At 41.2% G+C, this 25,331-nt stretch overlaps 3 protein-coding genes across 5 annotated transcripts; 1 reads left to right on the top strand and 2 right to left on the bottom strand.

Annotated features, from left to right (window-relative positions):
* Window positions 1-1,746: 1,746 nt before the first annotated feature.
* On the top strand, window positions 1,747-7,840 carry psmd4a (proteasome 26S subunit ubiquitin receptor, non-ATPase 4a). The gene is made up of 10 exons (XM_072674732.1): window positions 1,747-1,849; window positions 4,019-4,159; window positions 4,417-4,531; window positions 4,642-4,728; window positions 4,846-4,914; window positions 5,081-5,296; window positions 5,827-5,935; window positions 6,304-6,435; window positions 6,602-6,657; window positions 7,324-7,840. The coding sequence occupies exons 1-10, from the start codon at window positions 1,824-1,826 to the stop codon at window positions 7,492-7,494; spliced, it is 1,122 nt and encodes a 373-aa protein (XP_072530833.1). The 5' UTR covers window positions 1,747-1,823; the 3' UTR covers window positions 7,495-7,840.
* Window positions 7,841-8,011: 171 nt separating this feature from the next.
* LOC140551940 (uncharacterized) lies at window positions 8,012-20,567 on the bottom strand. 3 transcript variants are annotated; one of them, XM_072675771.1, is made up of 5 exons: window positions 20,409-20,567; window positions 17,518-17,768; window positions 17,152-17,424; window positions 15,672-15,980; window positions 8,012-15,576 (listed from the first exon to the last, which is right to left on the bottom strand). In XM_072675771.1, exons 2-5 carry the CDS (start codon window positions 17,743-17,745, stop codon window positions 8,686-8,688), a joined length of 7,701 nt encoding a protein of 2,566 aa, XP_072531872.1. In that variant the 5' UTR covers window positions 17,746-17,768; window positions 20,409-20,567; the 3' UTR covers window positions 8,012-8,685. The 3 variants fall into 3 exon arrangements, with proteins under 3 accessions (XP_072531872.1, XP_072531871.1, XP_072531873.1); XM_072675770.1 differs by having other exon boundaries at window positions 17,518-17,771; XM_072675772.1 differs by lacking the exons at window positions 17,152-17,424; window positions 17,518-17,768; window positions 20,409-20,567 and adding an exon at window positions 16,085-16,144.
* On the bottom strand, window positions 20,149-24,040 carry apoea (apolipoprotein Ea). The gene is made up of 8 exons (XM_072674450.1): window positions 23,979-24,040; window positions 23,111-23,175; window positions 22,746-22,896; window positions 22,293-22,580; window positions 21,853-22,141; window positions 21,310-21,344; window positions 20,409-20,664; window positions 20,149-20,298 (listed from the first exon to the last, which is right to left on the bottom strand). The coding sequence occupies exons 1-8, from the start codon at window positions 24,038-24,040 to the stop codon at window positions 20,149-20,151; spliced, it is 1,296 nt and encodes a 431-aa protein (XP_072530551.1).
* Between the last annotated feature and the right edge of the window lie 1,291 nt (window positions 24,041-25,331).

The raw sequence follows: 25,331 nt of genomic DNA on the forward strand, positions 1-25,331 counted from the left end.
GCACAATATCTTTCTCCCTATGAATTGATGAAGCATCTGGTGCTGAGGTGGTGGTATGGAGGACCTCCATACAAAAATCTGCTTAGGGTCCCATAAAGGCTTGGGCCTGATCTGATCATTTAAGGCAGGGACTCCGAAAGACCTCTGAAGGTGTCCTCTGTGGTATCTGGCATCAAGTTAGCAGCAGATCCTTTAAGTCCTGTAGATGGATTGCATCAATGAGCCTTTACCATTTACAGTCCTTTCTTGAACCATTTTTGGTAGGTACTGACCACTGCATACCACAAAAAACCCACAAGACCTGCTGCTGTTTTGGAGATGTTCTGACCCAGTCATATAACCATCGCATTTGGTTCTGTTCCTGCTTTTAACACACCATCTAACTGTTCACTTGCTGCCACTGTAGATAAAGACAACCAGATGAAGACGGTCATATTTGTGTATCGGTCCACATGCTTCTTTCACTTTACTATTCTATAGCTTGTCAACAAATGCATGTGGAAAGCTGTTCATGAACAGGAGCTCACAGTGTGATTTGTATTCATGACAGTGGTGCAGAAGTGAAGGACACTTCACTTTTCCCTTTACATACAAATAGGTAAACAAGACTGAAGAGTGGAAAAGTCAGATATACACTATATGTCCAAATATTTGTTGACACACTAAGAATGCATTCAGCTACTTGAAGTTGCAGCTGTTGCTGACAGATGGGCAAGTGCACACACACACAGCTTGTCTAGTGCCTGTTAAAAAGTGCTGCCAATAGAATAGGACTCTCTGAAGCGGATAAACCTGCCAGGCGTGGGCTATAGAGAAGTGTCAAGCCCCCCAGCACTGAGCAGTGGAGTGGAACTAAGGAGTTGGGGATGAGGTGGGGTGATGATCACCCAACATTGTGATCTCACTAACGCTCTTGTTGCTAAATGCAATCAAATCCTCACAGCAGTGCTCCACAATCTAGTAGAAAGACTTCCCTGAACAGTAGAGACAATTATTCCAAGAAGAGCATGAGATGAACTCTTTTCAATAACAATTTAATAACAATGAGTGAGCAGGTGTCCCTATACTTTTGCCCATATAGTGTATGGGAATGGGATGGTTTTTGTGATGAAAAGAAATCTGTATGCCCAGCTCTTGACCAACATCGGGTGGGTTTTCAACTGAATTCAATGGCCTAACTGGTCCACCAGCATGATCAGACTGACCAGACTGACCAAAGCAGTCAACCAGTAAGGGCAGTAAGGGTAAGGGTTGTCTATTTTGGTCAGTCTGGTCAAAAAGCTTGTTAATAGGCTACTGATTGCCCAGCTCTTGACCAACATTGGGTAGGTTTTTTGGTCAAGCTGGCCAACCAGCATGATCAGACTGACCAGACTGACCAAAACAGTTAACCAGTAGCCTATTAACAAGCTTTTTGACCAGCATAATCATTCAAATTTTTCTTTTTTTTTCTGGGTGACCTTTTTCAACCGGCTTGGACCATTTGAAACCAGCTACCAGCAGAAGCTGGCCTTGGCCTGCATTTTCCAGCAGGGCACAGTTTTAGTTGTTTGTTTTCAGTGTCCATATCTGTACAGGGGAGTGTTTGGTCTTCTTAAAGCTTTAAGATTTTTTTTTTTTTTGCTTCAAATGATTTCATTAAAAGGGTGATTTTTGTCTAAACATGCTCTGCTGCACTGCAGGATCTGCGCCAAGCGGCGGCGAGACTGAGGAGCTCTGACAGACGAAGAACTGCTGTCTGTAGCCAATCGCGTGCGTCGTTATGAATACCGCGGGGTCGGCCAATCAGCGACGGCGTTGTTGAGGAGTACAAAGTTTCCAAGATGGTGCTCGAAAGTACTATGGTCTGGTAAGAAATAAACAAACGCGATTTTACAAGTTTGACTTTTGTGTATGTAAAATACGGCTGAATGTTGTTGTTTAGGAGCAGGAGGTGAGTTGGGTGTGGTATTGTCTGAGGGGTTATTTCTTGGTATGCGGGCGGCGGAACAATGAAGCGCCGGTGAGATTCTCCTGAGTCATTATTACCCAGCCGGGCTGCTAGCGCTCTCAGCACACGGGCAATTCTCCAAATACACTCTTCACACAACGACCGAGAGAGTGTAAAAGACCAGCAACGGCAAAACGCGGTGTGAACGGTTAAACACAAGCGTTTTGTACCTGCTGTGTTTTCCTGTGCCTCGTCTGTACCGGGGTTAGACACGGCTAACTGGCTAGCAGAGCTGACGCTGCTCGCGGAGCGGAGCGACACAGATTACAGACAGCCCGGCGGGGCTGATCGGCGCGTTAACCTTCTCCTCTAAAAGTGTTGACCACAATTCCAGTGTCTAGCTAAAGGCCTTTTAAAAAATGTGACCCACCAAAGAGAGTGTCAACTTTGTGTATGAGGATAGGAGGGGTGGGTAAGCTAGCTAGCTAGCTGTTAAAGTTAACTCCGCTAGCTCTCTGTTCACACAAAGCGTCTCAGCTGTCTTACTGTTGATCAGTCGAACTGTACAATAAGGCCTTATCGACCTGCTCCATCATCCTACCGTACTGTACGGTTATTTTTAATATATATATATATTTTTCTCACTTGTCGGTGAGTTTAAAGCTTCTGGATTAACCTTACTAGCGCTAGCTATCATGGTTCAGGTGATGTGGCTCAAGCCTGATGTTCACTGCTACAGGATCTCGGTAAAACACCTCTCTGGGTCGTCGATGCCTTCTTAAACACGCTGCACTTGTGCTGATCTGGTCACTTAAAGAATTAAATCTGGGTTATATTGTTATTGAGTTGAGAAATTTGGTTTTGCAGAACTTACCTGTCGAAATCACTTATCTAACATTATGTAATTTGTCATGTCATATCTTAAATAATAAATGAATAAATAAAGAGAATGGATATGTACGGTCTTGGATGCCTGGGTGCATGACATTGTGAAATCTGAGCACTACTCAAGATATCTAGAGCATGATGTAGGGCCCAGTGTCAGAAAGCTGGGTCTCCATCAGAGGTCACGGGTCCTGGACAAAAAAAAAAGAGCGTACTTCAACAAGCACCCAGAAATGGATTAAGAGTCCAGGTCTAAATCCTGTAGGATGCTCGTGGAGAGATGGCAGATAAAGAGTGGTCCAGAATTCCAGTAGGGAGGTGTAAGAAACTCCTTCATGGTTACAGGAAGTGATTAATTTCAGCTATTGTTTCAAAAGGATGTTCTGATTCTGATCCCTAATTTTGTCCAGTCCGTTTCTGGAGTTCTGTGTGGAATAAGACCAGACTTGACTTTTTGACCCTGTTTACATCTGGTCACTACATGTGTCTTGAGTATCTGGGATTAAATCTGGTAAAAAGCCGAGCCACATAAAAATGCAAGTGTTAAAACCAGATACAAGTCCGATCATTTAAATCACTTCAGGAGATGCGTTTGAGCCATGTTATAGCAGTGTAAACACACTTGACAACTGAAACACCAGTAATAATCACAGCGCATGGAGTGCATTGACATATTTTGTCCCAGGGATTTCAGTCTGACGAACAGGAGATGCATTTGACTACCAAGTGTAAATGTGTGTGGATACAATCTGATCAGGATACAATCCAGATACTACTTGCATGAAGTGAGCTCTGCTTTTTATTGTGTTTCAGTGCAAACAAAAGACATTAACATGTGAATAGCAAACGTTTGTAATTGCAACAGTGCACTGTCAGCATGTTACCGAATGTATCACATATATTGCAATTTATAGATCTCTGTGCTAGCATAATCACTCTTAACATTTTAAACATCCTGTCCCAAAAATCCACCTCAGAGCAGATGTAGTTTTCCAATATCTTCTTCCACCATCAGGCCATGTCATCTAAACTGTGTTTTTCTAGTCTGTAAACAGGCAATTTTGCTCTAGAGACCACAGTGCTGTGAGTAGGTGTGTTTAGAACAGATTAAGCAATTGCTATTTTAGCTGAAGGAAGTCTAAATGTTGAAGTGTGTGTGTGTATATACATTCACTCTTCATCCATGTTCTGGTTGCTTTACAGTGTGGACAACAGTGAGTACATGAGAAATGGTGATTTTCTGCCCACCCGACTACAAGCACAGCAGGATGCTGTTAATATCGTTTGTCACTCAAAGACCCGCAGCAATCCGGAAAATAACGTGGGACTCATCACAATGGCCAAGTGAGTGTTCTATGGGCATTATTGGGTTGGGGATATTTGTCAGTGTTGTGGTGAATTACATTACAGTGTGTCACTATGATTTTCTGAGTTTTTTTTATGGGTATCAGTAGTACGTCTGCAAGACTTTTCTTGTTCATTTCCACTTTTTAGTGGTTTTGGATAAATCAATAGTGTTGACATTGTGCTCATCTCTGCTGTGATAATGTGTTTCTGCTGATTTGTCCTTTACCAATCTGTTGCATGTGTGGTGTTCGCAGTAACTGTGAGGTCCTGACTACCCTTACACCAGACACGGGGCGCATCCTCTCTAAACTGCACGCTGTTCAACCCCGTGGGAGGATCAGCTTTTGTACTGGCATTAGGGTTGCCCATGTGAGTGAGCTTGTAAAGTGACCTACACCAAACTATGTTCTTGCTGCATGGCTGATGCTTATATCGACCCACTGAGGATCTTTTGTGTATATATGTATGTGTTTTATTAGCTGGCACTGAAGCACAGACAGGGCAAGAACCACAAGATGAGAATCATTGCTTTTGTGGGCAGCCCTGTTGAGGACAATGAGAAAGATGTAAGTGTGTGTGTTTCCAGCTATATAGTAATGCAAAACTGTGTAGATGTAACTTTTTAATGACTGCATGTTTTTGCTTTGTATGTTAACTTACCTTTTCTGGTTTCCTTTCCACAGCTGGTGAAACTGGCAAAGCGGTTGAAGAAAGAGAAGGTTAATGTGGATGTGATTAATTTTGGAGAGGAGGTGAGTGGTTTCTGACTTTTTTGATGAGAGCCTTGGTGAAAAGCTGAACTGTTAATTGCACTCAGGGTCATTATTTAGTGTTTTTTTTTATTTTTATTTCTTTTTCTTTTATTACACTTTGCTCTGGTTGGCTCTTGCTCTGAACACGCTCACTTTTGTTCTGTAGGAGGTCAATACCGAGAAGTTGACTGCATTTGTGAACACTCTAAATGGAAAGGAAGGCACAGGATCTCATCTGGTGACAGTGCCCCCTGGACCCAGTCTGGCAGATGCTCTGCTCTCTTCACCCATCCTGGCAGGTGAAGGTGGAACCATGATGGGACTGGGCGCCAGTGACTTTGAGTTTGGAGTGGACCCCAGTGCCGACCCCGAGCTCGCTCTGGTAAGATGATATTAATAAACGTAAACATTGCAAATACCTGTTTTTGATATAGTAGGACCTTGACCATTAATCAATATTGTTGATAGCTTGATTACAAAATTGGCCACAGTAATCAATTACATTCTGTCGATTAGTTGACTTTGCCTTCCATTTATGTCAATAAAAAAATCAAGACCAAGAGGTAATATACAGATGGCAGACTCATGTACAAGGTTTTGCACAACCTTAAAAGTCAAAAGGGTGAAAAGCATGATTTTCTGCATCTATGGCAGAAGCTTCTATAGAAGCTCAGCATGGTGGGAGACTGAGACACTAAAACCAAGTCATTTTTTTGTAAACATGAATAAGGGTAATTGATTATTTGTTGATTTAATTCACATGAACATTTGAATATCAATATTTGTAATATCAAAATATTTGGTATATTAATATCTGAAGCCTCCTTTTCCTTGCACTTGCACTACAAGGAAAATAATTTACCAGGCTCTACTTTGCATAAAATCATTTGCCTTACTTTGCCCCCTCCCCAGGCTCTGCGTGTATCTATGGAGGAGCAGCGACAACGGCAGGAGGAGGAGGCTCGCAGAGCCGCTGCCCAATCAGCAGCCGAGGCAGGCATTCCCACCCCTACTGCCGACGGTAAGGATCCTACTGCATACAAGTTAAGTGATTTTAGCTGTTGAGATGTAAACAAGATCATTGAGAGTAATTAGGTGTGAAATGCTGCATTATAAAGAAACTCCCAAGTTCCTTACAGTGCTGGGGATGGAACTTGCCGTGTCTATAGTATATAGCCATTTTAATTACCATCCAAAATGATCAGCGAACCTCTTTTACATTTTTGTATGTCATGCTGATAATGTTAAGATGAAGAAAAGGTTAGGGTACTATTTTGCCATACAGAACCGTACTTGTATTCACCATGGATGGATTAATGTTCCATTCTGATCTCAGTGTGTCTTAAGTCACTAAGTTGTTTAAGTCACTTTTTTGTGTTTATTTCTCAGAATCAGAGGAAGCTCTGCTGAAGATGTCTGTGTCCCAGCCGGAGACAGGTGTGGCATCACTACCAGACTTCAGCAGCATGACCGAGGAGGAGCAGATTGCCTATGCCATGCAGATGTCCCTTGCTGGGGGAGGTTAGTTAATGTTTAATTTCATTTATTTATTTTCAAAGCAGGGTCCCCAGTAAATCTACCTTCTGCAGTGTTTAGTTCCACCCTGATGTAGCCTGCCGGTATACTTACAACGTTAATGTTTTGGACACACTGCAGGTGTCTGAATCTGTCTGTATTTGTTTTACAGAATTTGGTGAATCGATGGACACAGGAGCTCCAATGGACACAGCTGAATCAGCCAAGGTAACTTTTGATTTATAGATTTGCAGCACGGCCGTCTGTGTTTGGTGAAGAAAAGGAAAGATGGTTGGCAGAATTTAGTTTATACTATGTTCAGTAGTTGTATTGTTTAAAATCGTTTTATGGAACGTTCTGCACTAAAATGACACATTATACCTCCCTAAATGTTTTAAATGTTGTCAACATTTTTTTTTGTCATTGCACTTTTTTATAATTCATAAAGCTATTGGACTACACAGGAGAGAGGCCCCTCCTGATGTTAAAAAGTAATTAAGTAACTTCTGAGTAAATTTTAAGTGAGCTGCTTTAGTAGTTGTAGATTTTAGACCAGAAACACCTCTAGAATTACTAGACCACTCACATGGTTGCAATTTAGTTACCCGTCTTGTATGAACATACAAAATTAGGTATTTGCACCCAATTAGAACCTCCCTACATTATAAAGGTCATCTGTAAAGCATTTCTTTTAACATAATATATAAGGTCAAACCAGGGGTGCACAACTCCAGTCCTAGAGGAATCTTGGGAGTTGGCTTACTCAAACACCCACTTTGTCTGGTAATTAACTAATGATTTGAGTCAAACTTTATTGGCCCTCCAGACCCAGAAAAAAAATCTTAAATCTCTTGTCTGTGCCCTCTAAATATATATTGTATTTACTGTCAACAGGAGGAGGATGATTATGATGTAATGCAGGACCCGGAATTCCTCCAAAGCGTACTGGAGAATCTGCCAGGTGTGGACCCCAACAACGAGGCCATCCGCAATGCCATGGGCTCTTTGGCTTCTCAGAGTGGAACAAAACAAGATGGCAAAAAAGATGAGGAAAAGAAGAAATAAAACATTGTAACCAAATGATATTGGTAGACAGCCTATTTCATAAAAAATAAAATGATTCCCCTCAGAAAAAAAGGTGAGCTCCATAAGTGTTACAGTATACAAGCTTCTATAGTGACAGGCTGTAGAGCGAACGAAAGGTTGGGGCACTAAACTTTGTAAAACAGCTTTTGATGCTTACCAATTTGCTGAGAAATTCACAAATTGGTTACCTCAAAAGTCACACACAGCTTGCTAACTACTTTTGTTCCTCTCGTGGTCGCTTGCTCTCTTTATGTTCACAGCTGACTTTGTTTATTTCGGTTTCCTTTTTCTTATTGCCATTAAAGGTTTGGTTTAAGAATAAGAATATTCTTCATTGCTCCTTTTTACCTCGCCATCTGCTGACTGACGTTTGTTTGTGTTCAGGCTGAAGTAATTCATTTTCCAGAGATTTCCACACTGCTAATAAAGAACAGCATCAACCTTTCTCCTAAATTCCACCCCCTTCCTCCTTCACAAACAAGTCAGTGCTGGGTATTACTGCTAGGTTTTTATTAGACCTTTTCAAAGAATTAACAAAGTTTGTTTCAGGAAAAAGTTTCAGAATGTACTTCTTGGTGAAAAAAAAAAAAGAAATCTACTATTTTCAAAGGACGCTGTCAGTGTTCCCAAAGTCACCAAGTGCTACAGTGAAATTTGCATCCTTTACTTCACAAGAAGTTTCCACTGCTTCCATCATGTATTTATGTAGGAATAGCAAATGTAACTTTTTTGTACTGATACAGTATTCAAAGTATGATAAGTTGAAAAAATATATGTCCATGTTGACCAGGATCGTCATGATATAAAAGCACAGTGTAAAATGTGTAGACAAGACTAACTTTGTAAAGGCACAGGTTTAGGGTCAGGTGCTCTGAACTGAAGTTGCTAATGCACTTTATCCATATTTGACAATACATTCTTTTACAATATACAGTAGTGAGGCACAGTAAAGCAGCTCTAAATGATAAATCTGTCTGCTTCTAACAAAGTTTCCTACTGAGGTGTGTTTCTGTTCAAGCATAGACCACTTTCAGTAGGGTTTAGTTCCAGTGGGTTAGGCTATTTTACCAATGTGGAAACGTTAGCACCAGGTAACATCAAACATGCTACGATTATGGGAGTGTAACATTCAGATTTTTGCAGCTACTGAAGATGCTCAGGAACCTAACACTAGTCCCTTACATCAGAGATATTTTTTTCCATCTGTGGAGTCGGGCACCTATTCCCTAAAGCTCGCAGAAAGTAGTGTTCATGTAATCTGAGAATGCTGCTTGTTTTGTAGAAACATTCTTGACATTCAAAGCTTTCATCTAGATCTCCATATAACTCTGACTTTGCAAAGGTGCTTGGGCCATCTAGAAATACAGTAGTTTCCACGAAATGAACTGCCTGGGTCACAGAATTCGGAATAGAGTTGTCCTCAGCTTTACTGGTTATTGCGCAGCATGTTGGCATGCGGTCATCTGGCAGAGACCGAACAGAAGTAGGTTCTGGGCCTTGCAAACCCTGAGGTAGGTGTGGTATGTCAGTCTCTGAAGAGGTCTGAGTACTTTCTGGCCTTCGTTGTGAAGGATGTCCACTTACAGGTGTGCTAATGTTTGGCAAGGCACAGGGACCGCTTGCTGGCAGTGGGTTCTCATCATCAGAGCCCAAGTTCATTGTTATTGGTGGACGTATTCTTGAGAGACTGGGCATCACATAGAGCTTGTCTGGATGGGGGTAACTGTAAAGGCTCTTGTCATTTGGGACGGCGTCAAGATTAAGAGTAGATATTAGAGGCCTGGTAGTAGAAGGAAGTGTGTGAGCTTTCCCTCGTGACATAGACAGGGTGGGTTCATTGATACAGGCCGGAGAGACTTGGCGTCTAAAATGACACGTCTGATGCGCATAGAGTAGATCCCCAGTCGAGAAGCTTGCCGTACATCTCTTGCACTTGTGTGGAAAGGCCAAGGGCTCTGACGGAATATCAGGGAGGGGAAGACCAAGGGAGGTACTGTGAGTTTTCAAATGTTCCAGAAAAATTTTGTTGTTTGTGAAGGACCGTTCACATGAGAGACACTGATGAGAAACCGCACCGTTGTGTAGGCGACTGTGCTTGAGCAAGTTTCTCAAGTTACTGAAGGTCTTTGCACAAACCTCACACTGCAAGACTCTCGATGGTTTATGAACTTCACACTGGTGAGCATGCAGACCTTCTTCATGAACAAAGGTTTCAGGACAGAGAGGACAGGCCAAAGGTCTCTCCCCTGCATGGTTCAACATATGGTCTTTATAGGAGCCAAAGAAGCGGAACTGGAGGCTGCACTGTGAGCAAGAATAGCAACGGCCTTTCCCGCAGTGAATTCTTTGGTGCAACCAAAGTCTGTTCCACCTCTCAAAGGTCTGCCCACAGTGTCCACAAACATGTCTGAAACCAGGGGCATGCGACTGCACATGGGCGCGTAAACTCCTGTATTGTTTGAAGCGCCGGCCACAGCGCGAGCACTGAAATCTCCAGAGACTTGGGGAGATTTCGGTGCACTCCAGAGAGTCATCTGAGGAGACGCAGGTTATCACAGACGGAGTGGGGGACGGGGGACCAACGTCTTGCAAAGGTGAAGCCTCCATAACCTCAGACGTTTGAAGAGTAAGGTGTCCGGTCCTTTGTGAAGGATTACCGGGAGTCTGGGAATTCTCTTTAGGCTTACCAGCATCTGTCACGGGCCAGCTTTTGCTTTCGGAAGTCGGAAGTAAAGAACCAGAGCAGCTATGGTATGAATTTCTCCGGAAAGTGGAAGCGTAGCTTTGGGCCTTGTTGTGAAAGATTTGAAAAAGCGATGCACCACAAGCCGTTTCTTCCCCACTTGACTGACAGCACACCCTACAATGCACACTAACCTCAGAATCCTTCTCGTAACTCTGCCCACAAGCAAAGCAAAGATATGGTGGTAACTTTGTGTGGGTCTGAAGGTGGAGAGTGTACTGGCACCACTTCCGATAGAGTTGTCTGCATATCCGGCATTTGAAGAAAACAGGTGTGTTCACTTGACCATCAACTCCTTGACTCACTAGAAAGCCTTCAATGTCCCCGTTGTTGTCCCCATCTAATTCTCCTTTTATGCTGCATTGCTTGGTTACTTGATGCACTCGAAGCTCAGCAAGGTCACGAAAGGCATGGGCGCAGTTAGAACAAGAAAAAGGAGTCTCCCCGGCGTGCTCTCGGGAGTGCTTCTTCAGTGCCTTCAGTCCATTAAACCCTTTAGCGCAAACGGCACACGCGTATGGTTTAACAGGCCAGTGTGTTCTCTCATGGATCAAGAGGCGTGAAGACTTCTCAAACTGCCTCCCACAGGTCCTACAGGACAGAGGCCCCTCGCGCTTATGCACTTTCAACCTACAAGAGTTGGGAAAGTTTTCCTCGCAGGTCTTGCAAACTAGACTGCTGTCACTTTGTACTTCGAGAGATGTGCTGGACCGTTTGCGATGGCCTTGATGCAACTCCTGGATGTGGATCTTAAAATGGGCTAGCAAGCAGTTTTTATGGGAGAATTTTTTACTGCAGCACGGACAACAAAGGGTAACCGTCTGGGTGTGGATTTTTCTGTGAGATTTTAGGTTGGAGAGTTGAGCAAAGTTCTTGCCGCAAACTTTGCACCGGTAGGGTTTTTCGCCGGTATGAATACGCTGATGAATGGCGTATGCTGAGATATGCCGGAAATATTGACCACAGTACTTACAAACAATACATTTCTTTGCTGATTCTTTGGACAGGGATTCCACTCGCTTGTTCTTAACATCAGCCTCCACAATGCATGGGCCTTTGTTTAGTGTTGCTATGCAGTCTGCATTGCAATCCTGTGTAAATGCATTCACCTTCTCACTTGCAAAATTCTGGAGTGGCGCGTCCTCACTGGCAACTTTTAGTCTAGATGAGGAGTTTTCCTTCCCTGCTTCAACACCTGTCCTTACGGCTTTCTCTAAACTTTCTTGCTTACGTTTTTTATCACAAATCGCATCACTGGAGTAAAATTCGGTGGTATTCAGAAACGCCTCCAGAGCCAATTCAAAAGCCGATTTTCTCTCTTTTTTACCCCACCTTGCCTCACATTCCCTCCCCTTCACATCTCTGTCCTTCGACTCCGGAGATACGTTAGTATACAGAGCAAAGTGGACTTCTTCAACCGCTGTCCGCGGTAGCGTCTTCCTCTTATCTGCACAATAATGTTCTGCTGAACTGATTTTGACATCGCTCAAACTGCGTTGCTCGTTAGGTGAATCAGTTTTGAGTGGACCTTCAAAGCAGTCCAAGAATTTGCCAGTTTCACTTGGCTCTTGCTGCCTTAACGCCGTCCTTTTGGACGCCTGTCTGGTGTCTGGTTCCGACATTTTCCTCTTAGTTTTTAGTTTTTTAGGTGTTTGCTTTAAACTGTGTCTGATTTGGTCACATTTTTCCTCTAGTATTTCTGCATGGCTACTCATCATCACTGTACTTGAGCAATTCTTCATAGGTTCTGGGTCTGCAACCAAAGCCTGATCGCAGATAATCACCTTGTGGTCGAGTTTTCTCCTTTTGGGAGAGACCTTTTTCTTAGACGTTTTAAGGTGGGGGCTACGCAGGGTGTGAGGAACTGACTGACAGCTGTTCATAAGGCCACAGCTACTCTTAGGCAGAGGAGTGTTGGATTTCTTTGTGCCCCTTTTTTTCTTTTTGTGCTTTCGTGGTTTCCTTGGAATTAATGAATTGGGGTCAACTGCTGCAGTATGACCACATTTTTGGAGCCTTCTGACACTGCCTAGGGTAAACCTCGACAGTCTCCTGGAGTGCCTCACACTCAACACATATAAATTGCGTAGCTGCAATTTGGACATCTTGCCCTTCTTCTTTGTATGAGTCCGAAGACCTTGTGGCTTTGAAGTCCTGCGTTCCGCTGTTTGCGCTGCACTGGCTCCTGATCGTTTAGACTGCCTATGCTTTTTTGGTGGTTTTCCAAACAACCTTTTCCGACCACCGTCAAAAGCATTAGAGGTAAAATGTCTACTTTCCACAGAGTCAACGGTAGCTACAGAACGGGTGAGAATTGTCTGCTCATGCTCAGGACACAGGTCTGAGGACACCGTGCCGATACTGGAATGGGTTGGCATACTGCCATCATTTTGTTTTGTGCACAGAGGTTTTCCAGAGGAGTCCACGGATACCTCAGTTTGTTCCTCTGCCTTTACTTCCTCCCTAACTAAATCTATAGGACGATAATTTTGAGAGATTTCTTGCGGATCTTGGGCAGTCATATTTTCTGACGTTTCCTGAACAACTGATAACAGTTTGGTCAATTTCTGTTGCTTCCCTTTTCTAAAGGAACGACCAGTCCTTTTTCTCCTGATGACACAAGCTTTAATGCTCTTGAGACAATCCATTTTTTGGATTTCCACCTTAACAAGTTTGGGGGATTGGTCCTTAAGAGGCACATTTCCACAACCACTAACAGGAAATTCACCATGAGGGAATGTATCAGGTTCTAGCTTAACACTTTGATAAGACTGTGTTTTAGAGGTAGATCCTTCTTGATGCTTGAGCTTCTTTAAATAGTCTTTAGCTTTTTCTGGTTCGGTTTTAACGTCAGACACAGGTTGAAATGTATTCTGCAATTCACTGGAAGTGAATGTATTTTCGGGAGACAAGCAAGCATCATCTATTCTAGAATTCGCTGTGATTTCGCTGTGAGGCTTTTTTACTTTCTGGTTGACTTCTTTCCCTTTCAGCCCAAATCTTTGTTCTTTCGCTGTTTTCAAAATACTCAGATCCTCCAAATCTGGTGTCTTGACTATTCCTTGAGGTACATCCGATCTATGTAAATTTGATTGCACAATAGTGGAAGCTTGTGGTCTTTGCACAGGGGTTTTCTTTAGCTTCTTTAAGTTTCTTGCCTTCTTTAGAGTATTTGAAACACTACATACATTCATTTGCACCTCGGATTTGGCTTGACTTGTTGCATTGATGCTTTTAGCATCTTTGTAGGAATACCTAGAACGTGGATTCTGGACATCTGGGGTTGACTGAACTTTTTCAAACAGAAAATCAGAAGATGAAATGCCGGTGTTTGATACAACTGAGCATTTCGGAGTACTGCTCGATGGTGGCATTGTGTTTTTTGAGTTTTTCCTGTTCTGAAATGTTTTGATGGTATTTTGTGAGCTTAGACTTTTGTCTGAGCTTGAATCTGAGCAACATGGACTGAAACTGAGATCTAATGACTTAGAAATGTCACAAGGAGGAGGCTTCTCCTCCACATTACTAGTTACATGACTGCTCGTTTTGCTTTTAGCTTTCTTCGCATAAGATTTGGCCTTTACAGACCCCTGCGCATCAGACATTGGAACCGAAGAAAGACGATCTTGGCTGACCGCAGACGGCCTGTTTCTTTTTTTGTGGCTTTCAGACTGCAAGCTTTCGGGCACAGGGTCCTTACTAACATGAACAGCGTTTTCTGTTGATATCTGATGCTTAATTCCACTTTGCTCTTCATCTTTTTCTTCTTTCTCGGTCAAAGCAATAGCACTACATTTTTGTGCTGTGGTTCGGCTCTTAACCGCGCCAAGTAGTTGCTCCTCTGGTAGGTGGGATGCCTGTGGCGATCCACAACTTTTAACTGACTGGTCACAAGAAGTGTTCAGCATTTGGCCATTTTCTTTGTCTGGTACCAATTTCCTTTTCTTTGTTTTTCGTGTTTTTTTTCTTGTGCACTTTCTTGGGACCTCAGTAGCAGGACAAACTCCTTCATATTCAGCATTACCTTCCTTTTTTAGTGATAAGCTCTCAAGAGTAGTCTTAGAACTGTAATCACTGCTTTCTGTACTTTTGCAGGTGATCTTTTGGGATTGGCCATGCCCATTTTTGTGAGAATCAGGTTGAGGAAATTCATGAGTATTACTGTGGACTATTGTTTTCCTTGGAGATCTTTCCAGTATGTTTGACATTTGTGGTGGGTCTTCAGTAATCTGACTTGCTGAGTCCTGGAACAGAGTGTGTTCCTGAGCTATGCTGTGAGATGGCTGAAGACTACAGACATTAGCTATTTCTTCACTGTGACTAAATGAAGCTGTTTCCCTTTTGTTTGGCATTATTTGTTTTTTCACCTCCTCCTGAGGACTTCCAACAGCAGAGCAGACAGGGCGACGGGTTGATGTAGCTTCTTTTGCTGGTGTGCACTCAGCATTTGATGTCATCCTGAAGGATCCATCTTGTCTAGGAGGTAGATTAGAGGCTTCACATTCAACTGCAGGCTCATTTGTATTGTCTGTTCCAAGCTGAAAGGGCTCTGTAGATTTCAGTGTCGGGGTAGGAGAGGCCACATGGCAAAGGTTATGTACAAGGTTCTTCAGCTTACTGACAGAGGTAGATGAACATACAGAGCTTGGTTCAGCAGAGGCACTGTTAAAGCTGTTGGAGAGGAAATGTTGTGAGCCACCTTTACTTGCTCGCTCAGTAATGGTTGAGCACTGTGTTTCTCCCTTTATAACCAATCCTTTGTGTGGCACACCAGCTTCCTGATTTTCTGTATTGCTAAGATTATTCTTCATTCCTGAGCCAATACGTTCATGTTGACCCTTTGGATCAACAGCAGTGTGTACATTTGGGCTATGTTCAAAGTTTAGTCTTTGGGTCACTTGAAACTTCACATTCTGGCAAGATGCATGGAAATCATTAGGGAGTGTTGCATTATTGAATCCACAAAGCTTAGTCTGGCTGTCCACAGAGCTTCTAGAGCCAACATCTTCATAAGCATTAGCATGTTCCTTATGTGCCTGTCTCAACAAGGGAGCAGCTGATGACAATGTGCCCTCTCTGTTCCCACTGATGTCTGATGAGGCTGAAGGAATCATAGACGTATGTTTAACTAAACTTTCAGATTGCCTTTCCATGACTGGATGTGATTCTAAAAGACCTGAAACTTCTTTCTGTTCTGTAGATACATGTGGCTCCACTGAAGAAATATCAAGGATATTGTGCCGCTTGAGTGTCCTAGAGGTAACTCTTTTGAGTACCTGGTCATCCATTGAGGAGACATCAGTCAAGGAATTCACCTCCTGGAAACGAAAAAAAGAAATACAAACACTACATTTGTCTTATTTTTCATGGCTTCTTTTAAAGCGATTTATATATTTTAGCAAAAAAAACTTACCATCAGGCTGACTTCCTGATTCGATCCAACAGGAGATACCTTAGTGCCATCAGATAGAACATTAACAGATGACTCTTGATTACCATTCATCTCTCCTGTCTTGGATTTTTCATGGCCATTTGGCCATTTGTGATCTCCAGAACCAAAGTGGCCCTTCACATGTTCCATTCCTCTAGTCTCAGCATGAGGTTCTTGGTAAACCATCGGGGTTCTACGGGAGAGATCCTGTCCTAATCCATTACTCATCTCTAAAGCTTCTTTAATAACAGACATCCAGTTGGAAGAGCTGCCCTTTTCCATGTTCTGGTTCTGTTAAATAAAACACAGTCATCTTTTTTTTCCAAAGAAAATGGAGATTTAGTTTAGTTAATAGTTTAGTTAATAGTTTAGTTAATAAGAACAGCTGGACATACAGTGGTGCTTGAATGTTTGGGAAGCCTTTAGATTTTTCTAAATGTCTGCATAAATTTGGCCTAAAACTCCCCCCCTCCAACACAAGTCCTAAAAGTAGATAAGGAGAAACAAATCAAACAAATGAGACAACATATTAGACTTATTAGGTAATTCATTAATTGAGGAAAATGATCCAATTTTGCTTTTATGTGAGTTCCAAAAGTATGTGAACCTTTAGAATTAGCAGATCATTTGAGAGTGAAATTAGAGTGAAAGTGTTTTCAATTAATGGAATGACAATCAGGTGTGACTAGGCACCCTGTTTTATGTAAAGAAGAGGGATATGGCTGATTTTAACAACATGTTTGTGGAAGTGTATCATGGCACAAACAAAGGAGATTTTTGACGAACACAGAAGCACAGTTGTTGTTGGAGAAGGTTTCAAAACCACCTTTAAGGCATTTGGACACCACCAATCCAGTCAGATAGATTGTGTACAAATGGAGGAAATGCAAGACCATTATTACTCTTCCCAGGAATGGGAAGCAAGGCGTGTAATAGTACGCAATGTCACAGAGGAACCCAAGGTAACTTCAAAGCACCTAAAGGACTTTGCCACACAGCCACCATGACCATAAACACTCAAGTCATTCTACCAAAGAATAGTTAAATGGTGTTGGAATAGCCAAGTCCTGACAATCCAATACAAATGTTGTAGAAGGACCTAAAGCAAGCAGTTCATAAGGGGAAAAAAACCCACAAACATAACAGAGCTAAAGCTGTTTTGTACAGAGGGATGGGCTAAAATTCAGATGTGCAGGACTAATCAACAGTTAGAAATGTTTCACTGCAGTTATTGCTGCACACCAGATACTGAAAGCAAAGGTTAACATACTTTTGCCACTCACAAATATGTAATACTGGATCATACCTAATATTTTTGTCTAATTTGTTTTATTTGGTTCTCCTGCTCTACTTTTAGGACTCGTGTGAAAATCTGATGAAGTTTTAGGTCAGATTTAGGCAAAAATATAGAAAATTCTAAAGGGTTAATAAACTTTCAAGCACCAAGGAAGTCGTGATTTACCTTTTCTTGGCCCAGTATATGTGATGCTGTAGTTGATGCTGTAGTTAAATGGTCATTCACAAGATTGTATCCTTCCTTCCTTTCTCCATAATCCTCTGAATCATGATCCATGTTGGATCTCGTGGGACGATGAATGACTGGGTAACAGTGTACTGAATCTTCAGCAGTTCCTGAAGGAATTCCTTGGCAATTAGGAGGAAAAGCCTTTGAGGCACAACAGGTGTATGATGATACATTTCCAGCAGACTGAATGTCACTCATCATGTCTGGCTCCTGAAATGAAACAGTGTTTTAGGTTTTAAGTGAAAGATTTAAAGCCGCCTGAAGCTAAGGGTACTGAGTATTCATAAAGACACTTCAACATACCTTCTGCTCCGATGCATGTGGCCAAATGGTGTGAGAGATGGTTTTTGATTCTTCTCCATAATTAACACAAGTGGTTTCTTCTCCATGATGTTCAGAACCATTATTAGCGATAGCCAATCCTTGGCATTCCTGTGGAGTTTTAGACCCATGTACCACTTCATTGCTATAATCCCCGTGGGCATTCCATGGCGGGTACTTGCCATTCATACTTTCAGAAATCTGGTTCATATGGCCTAGCTCTTAATTTCCATCTGCTGGCAAAAATGAACATAGAGACACAAAAAAAACATTAGATAAACATGAGTTGACATGACAGTCTTTGTAAATGGCAGTAAATGCTGTCTTCAATTAAGTTTTAAGTCTTTATAGTAAACAATGTCACAAAGCAGCTGTTAGAGGATAAAAAGTAATATGAATAATAACTGTTAATAAAAAGATTATGATTTTACTTAATGTGAATTTTACTAATGCCTAATGACTCAAACCCAGCCCTGAGGACCCAATGCACTTCATGTTTGTGAATGTCAGTCTAACAAAAAAGTCATTAGGTAAATAACTATTTATAACCTTTCAGAGCAGAACAAATACAAAAATCTGTATTAATTTTTCATTGAGGACCACTAGCCTAATCAACTGTCCAACAAAGAAACGGCATGCATGCTCCAAAGACTGACTCATTCAATTGTAACCTTGGTCCAGTTTTAAATGTATCAAATAATTTAATATTATGTAGCACGTATGTCAGGGCTGAGCAATACTGATACAGATAAGTTTAAGATCATGGTATCAGAGGACACTAAAGATAGCGCTGATATAGTTAATGAGCCCCTGCTTACTAAGTACTCTAAGTACTAAAGTGTAAACCTATTGCTACTTCTGTAAAACAATGACAACTTCTCAAAAACTACTTAAGTACTTATAACAAAAGAATTACAGTGAAAGAACTTCCATCCAGCACCTATCTGCATAGAAAGTGAAGTTTGTCATTTAGGAGTAAATCTTTTGGTGTAAATGAAAAAGCTAATAAAATGCTCAAAATACAATAAAATAAATCAGCAACTAAACGTTAATGACTGACATCTACTTAATAAGCAGACAAAAGTACATTCCTTTAAAAATTACTTGAGAAAGTCAGGGTGGGTGGTATGGCAAATAAATAAATTGATTAATTAATTAATTTATTTATTTAGATATATATATACTTTTTTTTTTATCTGCATCATCATATTTAGTTTGGTTTAATACACGCCTCTAATGCAAAAAGGGATGCTTCACAAGTTGAAAGATAAACTACAAATAAACAACAAAGTACTGCATAAATTAACCAGACACAATCTTTACAAAAAATTTAAGGTTTTTTTTATGATTTACTTTATTTATATGAATATAAATTTAAATTTATAAGAATCTTAGTAACAAATGACACACATCACAGTCACTGGTGTCATGAGTAAATAGTACAATGGAAAATAAAAACAGGAATATAACTACAAGAACATAGAAAGCTGCTACTACTACTTTAGGAGTATTCTAGCATGAATTTAATGCTTATCACTGTCAAATTAATTAGCCAAAAATATCTCCAAAGCTGACAAGCAATATAATTAAATGTTATTATCAGGGTACACACATACCACAGACATCTTACAGTACTGATCTACCAAATAAGAACACTGCTAACACTTATATGTTAAAAATAACAGCAATGACTACTTTCAGAAAGGATACATCAGTATCTAGTCTTTAGAATTCTGCAAGATACAACCTGCAATGCCCGGGTGCACAAACTGAAAAGAAAGGGTTTGCTGAGTTTGACGCAGAAAAAACTAGAACAATCAACTCAACCCCACTTAATTCATTTGGGATGAATTTGAACTAGGTCTAATCTCCCACCATCAGTGCCCTAAATGACTTTACGGAGGCAAATGCCCGAAGGCATGTTCCAAAACCTAGCGGAAACCCAGTCTTCCTAGAAGAGCCCGGGGTGGCAGCAATAGAGGATCAGCTTCATATAAATGCTGATGGTTTTGGAATAACAATACGGGCATGTATGGATGTTGGGATATCTATAGGAGTCTGGTCTTTACAAGGCAATTACAACTACCCTGAGCTTTCATTCATGAGTGCAGCAAGCGAAAGTGGTGTCCAAACTCCAAAGGACCTTTCCAGTGCAGTTCTGCACGGGACTTCACAGACTCTCTTAGCTGGTGATTTCAGCTATAGCCAGTATGCTGCCCTGCCCTCGATCGGTATCGGCCCCCAAAACACTGCTGGGTCCATCTCTATCACCCGAAATGCTTCCCAATGTCATGTTCTGCATCGTAACACGTCGTGATTTCAGGTTAATCGGCCAGACTTGGAGGACCTCAGCAAATAAAAGCACGTATTGGCTCAGGACTGAAGACATGAGGTAAACCCGGATTTGGAGTTTACTTAGCTTGCCAGGTACAAAGCTTGCAAAGAGGCTAATCTAACATTAGCAGGGATTTGGCGAAATCAGCGTCCTGTACTGTGCAAAACGATCAGTCAGAGGGGAAGACAAGTAGCTAGCTATATCTCCAATGTTCTGCAGGATTAGAGTAAACATTACGAACAGCGCAGAAGTTGAGAGCAACTACCCCAGCACTTCCCTCACCAGCGACACTTCTCCTCCACGCGGCTCTGTTGACTCACCTCAGCAGACTCTGCAGACAGCGGGCTCCGGGCTCCCACCACTAACACACAAACAGGCTGCACTGAGACTATCTGCAGTGTCCACTGAGCACACTGAGCGAGTGTCCACTACGTTAAAATCCAGTTGTTAGGTTCACTGAGCGCTGCAGCACGTCTTACTCCATATTGACCAACTCTGCAGCCCCTCAGAGTAAAGCCCCCCCCCCCAGCACACTCACCGGTTGTGCTGCCGCCGCTCGCTTCTTACCCTCTTCAACTTTTAGCAGTTTAACTCGAACCACTCTTCGTTTCAGCTCGCTGTGAGACTCTGTTTTCTGACATGTGACACCAAAGTTAGTTTTCTCCGCGACTGCGTGTTCCCCACTAGTGCCCCTCCATCCCAACACAACATCCGCAGAGACCGGAAGACGAAACCGGTCGCCAAGTAGCTGAACTCGTCCAAACTCTCCGACCACGAGTTGTGTAGTTTTCAGTCTGGAAGTTTTTATATTTTTTAATATTTAAATGTACGGATCCAGTAAAGAATTAACATAGAAAAATAATATTTAGAGACTTAAATCATTTCCTGAATTTAAAAAGAATAAATATTCCCCTGTTTTGACCATCGCGCTCAATCTAAACTGAGGGATTCATAGGTAGCAGATTATTATTATTAGAAATTATAATTCTATTTTAACACCTTAAACCAGCTGTAAAACATGCAATTTACACATGTAAATAAACCTAACGTCAAAATTAAACGTTTACTCGACGCAGTTATACGTTAGCACTAGTAAGAGCTCGTGGTGTTTCTCGACTCAATTTATAGGGAGGGGATTTAGCTTATTATTAAATGTAGGAACGTTTATTAAACGTTTGGTTATTAAATCAGTTATAACAACCGAATTCGCTGTTGTTGTGTAACATTTATGTAATATGTAATTTTACCATGTAAAATTTTCATTTTTAAATGTGAAAATTGCAATTACACAGGTAATAATTCAGTTTCCACTAGTCATTTAATTTACAAATTAATATAGAATTAATAAATAAATAATACATTATTAATTAAAAAAAACATTTTGTGAATTGAGAAAAAAACTAAAATAATTGTAACACTGTTACATTTAGTTTTTGTACGTCACGTCACTTTTGGGCTTCTTCAAATCCAATTTCTAATATCAAGAAGATGAAGTTTAGAAAAAGTGAACACATCTGGCAACCAATTATGAATGATGTTTGGAAGAATCTCTAATTATAAATTTATAACATATATTTTCTAAAAAGGATGAATTCGAGAAAAAAAATTAAGAAGAGAAAAAAGAACATCTTTTTTTTTCCTTTATTTTAAAAGACAAACAAACAAACAAAAAACCTAATTGTGTCACCATAACTCACCAAAACGTGCCAAGTGTCATTGGATCACATTGTACAGTTTGTTGGTATAATGTACAGAGCCTAGGTCTAATCTGAACTGAACTGAAGTCAACAACACATTCCTGTGAGGCTTAGTTCTGTGTTGGGGATAATGACAAAGTGCTAAAGGCAAATCTTCTGTTCACAGGCAAACTGCTCTTAGCTTATTTCACTGAATGAGCTTAAATTGAATCCATTGTTTCCACTGTTTTCCAACATAGAGAGTTTTTAAGCGCTTGGTTAAAAGGTTTTTGCGATGTTCTGCACCTTCTCCTGGATTTGGGTGGTGAGTTGCTGAAACCAGTTTATTTTATCCTGGATGGTGGCCCGCAGGTTCTCGTTGGTCTTCTCAATACGATTTCTTAGTTCTTCCAACTGAGCTTCCAGTTTCTCCTTCATGTCTTCAGCCTGGGTCTTCAGCAGCTCAGTGAGGGTGGTGAACTTGCCCTCGGCATTCTGGCGAACAACATCAAAGTAAGGTGCCAGGCGCTCTCTCACATCTTCCACACCCTGAGCAGTACGAGACTGGACCTCCTCAAAGTATGTTGCCATTTTCCTGTGTGCAATGCAAAGAAAATAAGGAGAATGGTTGAATAATTTAGTTAACATCTGCAAAATACCTTTTGTTGTTCAGAGTATTGCTATGGTTGTAAATCTTACAGAATCACCTGTTTCCTCACGAACTGGAGTAACTGTACTGGACTTACTTGTTGATCTCCTGGGTGTCCTTGCTCAGGCGCTTCTTCAGCTTGCGGACGTAAGAGTTAACCCTGTTTTTGACATCATCTGCGTTCTGCTCCACCATGGTCTGAAGCTCCTGGCCGTATTCAGTCACACGGTCCTTTGCCTCTTCCATATGCGTTTGGAGTTTATTCATCAGCAGCTTCAGGTCACCCTGAAATCTCTCAGCAGTCTCCTGGGCGTAAGGACCAAACTTGGACTGCATGTCATCACTGTACATCTGCAGCTCTGCCATGCTGTCACTGATCAGTGTGCTGGAACATGGAAATAGAGGATTTTGTAAGTGCTAAGCTAAAGACAATTTGCTAGGGAAATCATTAGTATACTGTGTGCGAGGTGTTCATCCACTGATACAGCTCTATGATGAAAGCACAGTAGTTTGTGTTACGAAAGACTGTGTGAGCTTTTCCTATACTCACTCGAGCTCTCTGCCAAGCTGGGTGCTCTTGATGTTGTCCCTCATCCCCTCAGCCTTGGAGCTCAAGTCAGCCACATACTCCCAAAACTGATCCACCGTTTCCTCCCAGCGAGCTTTGGGCTCATCCTGAAACAGGAAGCGCCCATGGCAGCCTACAAAGAAAAGATGTGATGTGTTATATTTTGAATGCAGACTGCAGAAGAGGAGAGAACTCAGAGGTTCAGACTGAGACATAGGACTGACTGACAGTGAAGAGACGGGCTGCTGATGCAGGGGCACAAACACCATCAATAAAAACCGAAAGCATAAAAAGGCCAAACAGCCTTTATTACTGCTGGACAACAACAAAGAAGGAAAGAACCTCACCTGAGAAGACTGAAAGTGCAAGGATTACTGCAAGAAACTTCATGATTACCCACCAGAGAGCACACCTGCAGAAAGCAGAAAAGTGGTAAGGGTTTTGACAGAGCTAAAATCCAGCAGAGAACCTAAATAGAAAGAGTAGTAAAATCCAAATAAGCTACAGTGAAATATCAGACTCACCTCACTGGGCTGAAGATTGGCTATCTGTGACAGTTCTTTGAAACTGACTGGTATTTATATGAGCTGAATCTAGTCAGATGACCCTGTTAATGGTCATAATGTGTTCAGGTGAAGCTGAAGTGGCAGGGCCTGTCCGAAGTTCTCACTACTAGTTGCTTTGTTAATCTGTTTTTTTTTTTTTTATTGCCATATTCCATTCCACGTTGCAGCACAGAGGTTCACAGAGGACATGCTAGAGTTATTGATAAAGGTATTAATAAAGGTATAAAAGTTCAAAGGATAAAGTTAAATCTGGTTACATATATATTGTATATATATGGATATTCAATGCAACTTTCTTGTATGGAAAATGTATCATTACTACTTTATTTATTACCCCACATTTATTACTGCTACAGCTGCAGGGATTCTTGAGGAGCCAGTCTTATTCAAACCTCAGACATTTAGTTTGGTTTGCGCTTGACTGAGCTTCTTGAGGCCTTCAGAAAGATGGTTGTAGATGCTGGACTCTGGGAACAGACCTAAAGATCTAAAAAGATCTCAGAGCGCATATCAGACATTCCATGTTAATTTACGAGAACATTTAAAGGTCAGGCCATCCTAGCACGTTCAGTCCAAGAGCAGACCACAAGTCTGCCACTTCCGTCAAGAAGTCTCTGCGACAATTCTAAAACGTCATCACGGGACCTACAGGTTGCTCCTGCTGCAGGTGATGTCAAAGCGCAAGACTCGATATTCATCGGTCCAAAGCATGTTGTTCCAGACGTCCTGATCATTGTCTAGGTGTTCTCCGGTATCAGTAAGTCATGGGCTGAAGTTTTCTTTTATGGTCACATGAAACAAAGATTTAATTAATTTGCCAAATTGGCCACATGAATGTTTTTGTATGTGCACATGTACACATGAGATGCACCTCTATTCAAATGTCATGTTTTGTTGGTTTGCAAAAAGATCAAAAATGAGATTTGAGAATCTGCCTTAAATAGATATATATCTGACATTACCTTTGTACATACTCTGTTGTGTTCCCCACCCATGCAGTAAAGTCAGCAAATAAACAGTAATTGCACATGAGTGTGTTCTGTGCATAAGATCTGATTGAGCTTAAACTTTTCTATACAACTGTATATTCAGATCACCTCTGAATTAGTCATTTATTCATATGTGAAAAACAAACATTAGAAATAGAATAAAAATAATATTAAAGAGTAACGTGGACTTCTGGAGCATTGAGACTGCAGATTGGTAATCCCTCAATATCAGTTTCAGATTAGGTACATGTCAGCACATTATTATCAATGAGGCTGAAGTTCTTTTAGCTTTGTGCTTTCCTGACCTGCATGCATATATTTTACATAATGTGAAAGATACCGATGTGCCAGTGTCTATCAAGCTGCCCATAGCCAGTCTGAGCCAGAGTGGGAGACTGCCAGGTGGACTCAGCATTTTCAGCATTTGTCAAAGCAGACACAACGGTTTCACTTTGTTGTGAACCTTTCACTGAAGTAATAAAATCATTAACGTCGTACTAGTTCAAGGTCAAGGTGCAGTATAATGAAATTTGAATCAGGCTTACCATTACAATAACATGATTGCATTGATGAGCGTTTGTTGTTTTCCAGGCTAGTGACCTCAATCCTATAGGAAATAAGTGAACTGTGCTTAAAATCAACCCATTTTTATTAATTCTGTCATTAAGGGTGGTCAAACAGCCAACCAGAATTCAGCCAGAAGCTTTTTGATTGCTACTAAAAGCGTCTGGTCAAAGTTCATTTTGCTAAGTGTCATTTAAGCACAAATGAGAGGTGCTGGATGTATAAATTAATAATAATAAAAATAAAAATAACATTAGCTACCATACAGCCAAAAACCTGCTTTTGTTTGTTTGTTGGTTCAGGATGCATATAAACAAAAAAAATGGCTGTTTTAGCGTTATAACACAGTACAGTAACCAACTGCATCTCTTGTAATTGTCTGGAGTGTAAATGTTTAAACCAGTGTACGAACAAGTCTTATAGGATAGTATAATTACAGGCCACATAAT

Source organism: Salminus brasiliensis, chromosome 3, assembly GCF_030463535.1.
Source record: "Salminus brasiliensis chromosome 3, fSalBra1.hap2, whole genome shotgun sequence".
Taxonomy (NCBI): domain Eukaryota; kingdom Metazoa; phylum Chordata; class Actinopteri; order Characiformes; family Bryconidae; genus Salminus; species Salminus brasiliensis.